Consider the following 6,907-nt stretch of genomic DNA (forward strand, 5'->3'; position numbering starts at 1 on the left):
CAGTTCAGGCAGAGTACCTGCATAAATACATTCAGGAGCATTTGTAGACACATGTGAATTTAGGAACTTGACATTTTGCCAATCTCCAACTTGTTCCTGCATTCATTTCACCATTGATTTGGTGAATTCCAGCCATCACTCAAAGTCTGAATGTGGACCAATCCATTAAACAGTGATTGGAAAATACAATAGGATATGTATTTCTTTTATAAGCTCTACACTAACAAAATAGAATAACTGTAATTCTTTTAAGATCAGAAAAATATTCCAAGCTGTAGTACTACAGCATATGGCAGTCAGTAAACAAGAGCAGCATCCATTTCACTCCTGATCCTGTGCAGCTGCTGCTTCTGTCTGTTCACACCCTGCTTCATCACCTGGTTTCCCTGGGGGTGTGGCTAACGAGCTCTCAATCCTGCTGAGCAGCAGCTCTGCTTCTTGGGTTTCAGGATCAGTTCCTGGTGTTGTTTTTGAAGAAATTTCATTAGGAAGAGAGAAAGAAGGTAGAGGTGGAACTGAGGGCAGTAGGTCATCCAACTCAGGCTGCTTGACTGAGCCTTCAGAACACAGGATTACATCTTCAGGGTCCAAAGCTTTGGCATTTTCTGGGAAATTGAAATATTTTGTAGAAAAACAAAAATTGTCAGGCTAACAGGCAGTGCCTCTGGTTACCATACATCTAGGAAAACCATCTGGAATGAGATGCCTCCTGCAGGCCCACAGCCAGGTACACCACAGCTGTCAAACACATGAGCTGCATTTACTCAACCCTCCCCAAATCCACAAAGTCAGATGGATGATCCAAGCAGGTTTTTAAGAGACCACAATCCCTTTGGTCTGCTGTTCTCTGCTAGAGGCTGTTTACTTTTGTTACAAGTCTTAGTTGCCCCACCTTTTAAAAAGGAGAGGCATCCACAATCACAGGATGGTTTGGGTTGGAGGGGACCTTTAAAGGTCATCTAGTCCAGCTGGCACTATTAAGATTGCTGCAATTTTGTTTTCACTTTACAGCTGTGAAGACAAGTTTGTGATACAAAGAAAAAAAAAAATCATTTACATGGGTTTTAGAAATACCTACTTTTAAGGTCAGTTTAATTTGGTTCATCAGCATTTTCATTTAAAGAAACACACACATTCCATAATCCTACAAAAAAGCCTATGAGTTTTTGTCCACTTTCACACCTGATCCTTGCTGCTTTTTCCCCATCTCATTTCAGCCAATCTGATTTTTCCTATAATTGGATAGTTTCCAAAAAGCATGATACTGTTGAGCAGGCATGAGTTGGTGCCACTCCAGAAAATTAGGTCAGAGGCCTAAATCTTGAGTACACTTACCAAAATAAGCAGAAGCATCATTATTTGACATTAACTTCTCAGTCCCTACGAAAGCATCTGCTGCTGGCACGTTGGAGGGGGCAGACGAGGACATGTTGGACACTGTTGTTAAGTTAGTGAGCTCAGGAAGGGAAATACCAGACATATCTAGAAACCCTGAAGGAGAAAGCAAGTGTTACAGTACTACTTTGGACATAACACAAAATTCTAGATCCAGGAAGGCATGTTATATCCAGACTGAAGTCAGTGAAGTCCCCTCCCCACTAAATGCAAATGAATTTAACCCAAATGTTAGCCAGCATCAGCAGAAAGACTTCTGCAGAATGTTAACCTCACTCAGGCTCAGTAGCCAAATTCTACAGCTCTGAAATCCAGTGAAGTCAAAAACTTCAAGGAAAACCACCACCAGTGCCCATAGTTTGGCATTTAAATCTCAAACTTGTTTAAGACCTTGACAGTTTACTTAGTTGTCCTCTAAAGAATTGCTAAAAAAGCACTTGAAAAAATATACCTGGATCCATAACTCTCTGGAGAGGGGGAGGAGGAGCAAGTGAGCTCTCTGGTGAATAACCACTCAGTTCTTGATCTGTGGAATGATCCAAGTCCATAACTATTCCAGAGCTGTCACTCTGAGAAGTAGGTGCCAATAATGGAGTCTGGAATAACACAGTAAGAAGGAAAAACATCTTTTTATGTTGAGTTTCACCTGAAGACAACCTTCCTATGAAAGCATTCTGCCTCTGCCTCCAAGTACCCCAATTCAGAGGGCACCCACGATGCTGAAACTTGTAAGGCCACGGATTAGGACACATGTTCCAACACAGCCTCTGAAAGCCAGTATGGTTGGTCTTAGAAGAACAGTCCATACTGAATTCCTGTAGGTTTTATTTCCTGCTCAGCATCACCAGCTCTCACTTTCCCTTTGCCTAAACAAACCTGTACAGCAAACTTTTCTGCTGCACTCAAACATACTGTATTATGAAAGTTCAAAAAAAACAGAAAACTTTCTTTGATACCTCTGTGTAACCATTGGTAGATGGTACAGGAGCTCCAGCTTCTGCTATGGGTGAAGGTGGTTTGCTTTCTGGCTTTCTCTTTGATGTTGCAGACTGTGTTGGAATTCTGTGCAAATAGCCATAGCCAATCCCACATCCTAAACTGTACAAGAGAAGTAAAACAAGACTTGAAAAAATAAAGAAGATGCTCTTAACAAAGCTAGTAAGCAGTTTAAATTTTGACTCTAATCAATAGCAAGAAACACCTACCTGCAAGAATCATTTCACTCATAGTACTCAAGGAGCACTCTGCAGCTGACATTTAGACACACATAGCTTAGCTTTCTATTGAGTATCTATTTTGTAGAGATACAAAAATAACCTGACCTGATGTGCATTTTGTTCTTGCTTTAACTGAATGTTTGACTATGAGAACGTGGCAAATGAATCTTCTGCTGGGGAAGTCAGCACAGGTTTTGCCATTGGTTTCAACTCAAACAGGGTTACATCCAGAACATGCCCTATTCCTAGTTCTAGGCTAGTTGTTAGGGTTTCTTTTTTAATGGAAAAACACATTTTGTGTGAAAAGCATCAAAACCAAGGCTTGATTTGAAACAAGAAGTCAGAATCAACAGCAATGACACTCCTCACAGGAGCTCGTTTACAGCGAGTATATGACCTGTCACCAGCCAGTGGCTGTCTGGAGATCAGTACCTTCCTTCTCCACCCCAAGCTCCATTGGGAGTCACAACTACCTCTCGAATGGAATCTGCTTCAGTGTTATAAACCATCAGCTTCAGCGGCTTCCCCTCATGGGTCTCAATCAGTGAAAAGAAATCCTCTGACTGGGGGGGAAAAAAAAACAGTATTGATTAAATTCGGATGTGCAAGACAAGGAGCTGGAAGCAAGTCAGCATTTTACATAGTCATTTACTTCAACGTGAGATACAGAATCCCAGGGGCAGACTGAAGCTCACTAGGGTGGTTTGATTTTAGGGGCAACTTGTTTTTTTTTTTATTGTCACATTAAAAAAAAAAATGTTTACCTCAATCACAAAGCATCTGTTATAAACACCAGCCTCCCAAAAATCCCCAGACACTATCCCCACACTTTTGATGTACATGCAATTAGATTTATAAACAAAATTAAACCCTATAACAGGCACTTGGTGGGCAGGAAGACAATCCCTGCTTGAAGGAGCTTGTACCCCACCTCCTGAAGAATCTGATCAGATCCAACAACGTAGTCAGTGTATGGCTGGAGACCAGCAAGAGCTGCAGGAGATGCAGGTTCAACATCCTGTGAAAGAATGAGAGGTGTCATCTGCACTTGCAGCAGGACAAACTACCCCAAGGTCAAAAGGGAACACACTTCACAGCATCACAATTTGGTCTGGTTGGGATAGAGTTATTTTTCTTCAGAGTGACAGGCAACACTAAGTCACCCACTTCTGGTCCCTGTTGAAGTGGCTCAGGCAAACCTTCAAGACCGTGACCCCTTCTTCTGTGTGATTTCTGCATTGTACTTCCACACAATTACTTCTCAACATCACCACTTAAAACAAGGTTGTATGAACACCTCAGGAGCCACCAAAGAACTGTGTCTCACCAAAACATGCCACACGTGTTCGTTGGCTCCCTGGAAACTGCAGAACCTCACGCTGGCTCCAAGAAGACCTTGCCCTCCCCACATGTTGCTGGGGACCACCTCCACCTCTCTTATTTTCATTGTTTTGATATTGTACACCTCCAGCTTCACTGCTTTTTCAACATTTGCCTTCAGCAGGTCTTTCAACATATTGTTTTCTTTATTCTGTAGAGCAGAGAGAAAGATACAGGATCAATGTTATTTCTAGCTGCACCTGTAACACGATGTCATGGCTGTGGCAGAATCTGAATATAAAGAACCAAAACTGTCAAAGTTTAAGCTCTGTTCCACCAGCAGTCCCATTTTCTTACATTAGACAGAGTCAGCACTGTCAGCCCATGTCCCTTTATGTAAGAACTTACAGTTCCTGTTTCATCACCTACATTCCTGTTCTTTGTAACTGATATCCCACAATATCAGCAAGAACAGACCTCAACTATGCAGTCTAACAATACGCAGCAACACTTTACTTCACGCCTCTGAGCCCAGTCCTTTTTCTTGTTTTAACAAATGTTGAAACAAGTTTGTTTAAACAATCATTAAGCTCTTACCATTGACTCACCAGATCAACATGCACCTTGTGGCAGAAAATACCCATGAACAATACCACAAGCAGTGCTAATCTGCTAAAAAGCTGAGGTGACTGAAGGCATAAATCAGACTCTTTCCTCAAATTTGCATCCAGAGAGGAGAGTTTGAACACCACTGACTTTCACTATATCTTTTTAATGCCATGTACATTCTCCAATATGAAAAGCTTTCTTTACTGCAACAGCTTTGGCTTCTACCTTCCATCATTACAATACCCAGATTTCATGCAGGGGGGAAAAAAAACACCCCACAATAAAATAATTTAAGGCTTACAAGCCTAGTGTGTCCTATGGCAATGATGAAATCAAAGAAAGGCTCCAGTCCTCCTTGTTGAGCTGGGGAGTTCTCTTGAACCTGCAAAACATACATTTTGTTTCTATTACACATTGATCTCTGGTTACATTAAGTGACACTGTTAATCTTTACACTTGATTCAATATTTACTTCTGAGTTGAACCAGAGATATGACACCAAATGTCAAACTTTGGGAGGCAATTTTATAAAAATGAGTTCACAGTTGTGGACTAGAAACAAGCGTCCAAAAAACCAGGTTTTGAACCCCAAACAAGACACAAGTACTGTGATTCAGAGTGCACAGCATGGGATTATTAAATACTGAAGATTTTGGAGAAAGGCTTAGTTTTCAAAGTGCTGCTTCAGGATTTTCTTCCATGCTACTAACAGTCTGGAGTCTCCAGTTATATCACAGCCATTTTTTTAACATAAATACAGTTCACAGTTAGCTTTCCACAACTTACAGCACGTTAAACTGGGAACACTTAAAAAAGTACACTACAAACAGATGGCTAAACACAAGCACTGGTCAAGAAGGTTGCCATCACTTGCGAAAGATTCAGAAGAAATAAAGAGCTGCAACACCTCAATTTCATTACAACCAAGTGATCATAAAATGGATCTAATAAAGTAAAATGGATAATGCCTATTAAAATTAATTCACACCAGGATAAAACCCACCAAAAGCTGCACAGAACTTGATATAGGCAGAGTATGAGAGTGTGCCCACTTCAGTGTATACTAACAAAGCAACGTGATCTTAACAGAACCATTGCAAACATTGCTAATGGTTTGCACTGCTTTGAACTTTATTTTTTGTTAATTCAGCAGTACAGCCCTTAACCTGCAAAGTATTTGACTCCTGAAAGTCACCCTGTGGTTTAAATGCTAAGTTACAACCCATGCATCATCTAAACGAAGAAGTTCATTGATAGCAAAGTTAAAAATGCTGCATCTTATATTTGGTCTTGTGTTACTACACTGATTTTTAACAGATAAAGTGGTACCAGTATTGGGGCTTCACCAGCATAACTGTCTATAAAAGTTACAAAATATAGTTAAGTAATACCATAGTTAGATAAGCAAAAGCTTCTAAATAAAAAAAAAAAATAATGCTTTATTATTAAACAGTCAAGACTAACCACTGTAACCACATCTGGAGTACAAATATTAACTTTAATCACAACCCTAAACTGTATTAAAAGCAGCCACTTTGTACTGAAACAAAGGTTGAAATAAAACTTTGTTCTACTTCCAAATTCTAAATAATGTGCAAAAAGCCTTATAATGAAACTATCACATACCACAATGTCAAGGATGGAAATGTACACAAAAAGAAGTACACAGAATTTATTAAGGAGCTCATGACATGTTCAGCTGTCTCAAAGCTGATGGAGATGGTACAAGAAGCTGTAAATTGAAAAAAAAAAATCCTCTAGTACAGAGAATTGAGCACTATCCTGCACTTCACATAAAAGGAGGGGGCATTTGGTGACCAACAATCATTTCTGACAGTTAACTCAGTTAAAGAGACTGACAGGAGCAGATTTCATAACACTGGTACCCTAAACACATCTTGGGACTTTAAGAAACGCAAACTGCTGATAAAGCGTGGAAAGCAGCATGTGGCAACCACGTTTCCACTCTTATTTCAAGGAGAAAGACCATGAAATTAAACGATAACTTAGGTCAGCTGTTCTCAGCAATGCCTCTGCCTATCTTTAAGCCCCAAGATCTACATTTAAACCAGTGTTCGTGCAGACAGTTTGCCACGTAAAGGAGTTAAAACGAATTTGCACCTAGATACACCTCTGTGAGACGCGGCCCCTCAGGAAAACAGTCTGTGCAGGAATTAACCCCCAGCCAAGCTGCTGCAAAGATCCCCAGAGACGAGTCAGATCTTCCTCTCAAGGGAAGCTGGAGGGGAGGCACTGCTCTGAAACGTTCCCAAATTCCCCGAGAACGGCCCAAAGGCCCCCTAGCTCGGCTGCCCCACAACCAACGCTCGACAGGGGGCCGCTCCGCGCCCGCGAAGCCGCCGGGG

General features: G+C 41.0%; 1 protein-coding gene across 1 annotated transcript; it reads right to left on the minus strand.

Moving 5' to 3' along the window:
* Positions 1-321: 321 nt before the first annotated feature.
* On the minus strand, positions 322-4,938 carry GORASP1 (golgi reassembly stacking protein 1, 65kDa). The gene is made up of 8 exons (XM_008936004.1): positions 4,843-4,938; positions 3,940-4,143; positions 3,544-3,630; positions 3,045-3,175; positions 2,352-2,493; positions 1,847-1,991; positions 1,336-1,491; positions 322-605 (listed from the first exon to the last, which is right to left on the minus strand). The coding sequence occupies exons 1-8, from the start codon at positions 4,936-4,938 to the stop codon at positions 322-324; spliced, it is 1,245 nt and encodes a 414-aa protein (XP_008934252.1).
* Positions 4,939-6,907: the final 1,969 nt, after the last annotated feature.

The sequence above is a fragment of the Merops nubicus genome, unplaced genomic scaffold, assembly GCF_000691845.1.
Source record: "Merops nubicus isolate BGI_N331 unplaced genomic scaffold, ASM69184v1 scaffold1362, whole genome shotgun sequence".
Lineage (NCBI taxonomy): Eukaryota > Metazoa > Chordata > Aves > Coraciiformes > Meropidae > Merops > Merops nubicus.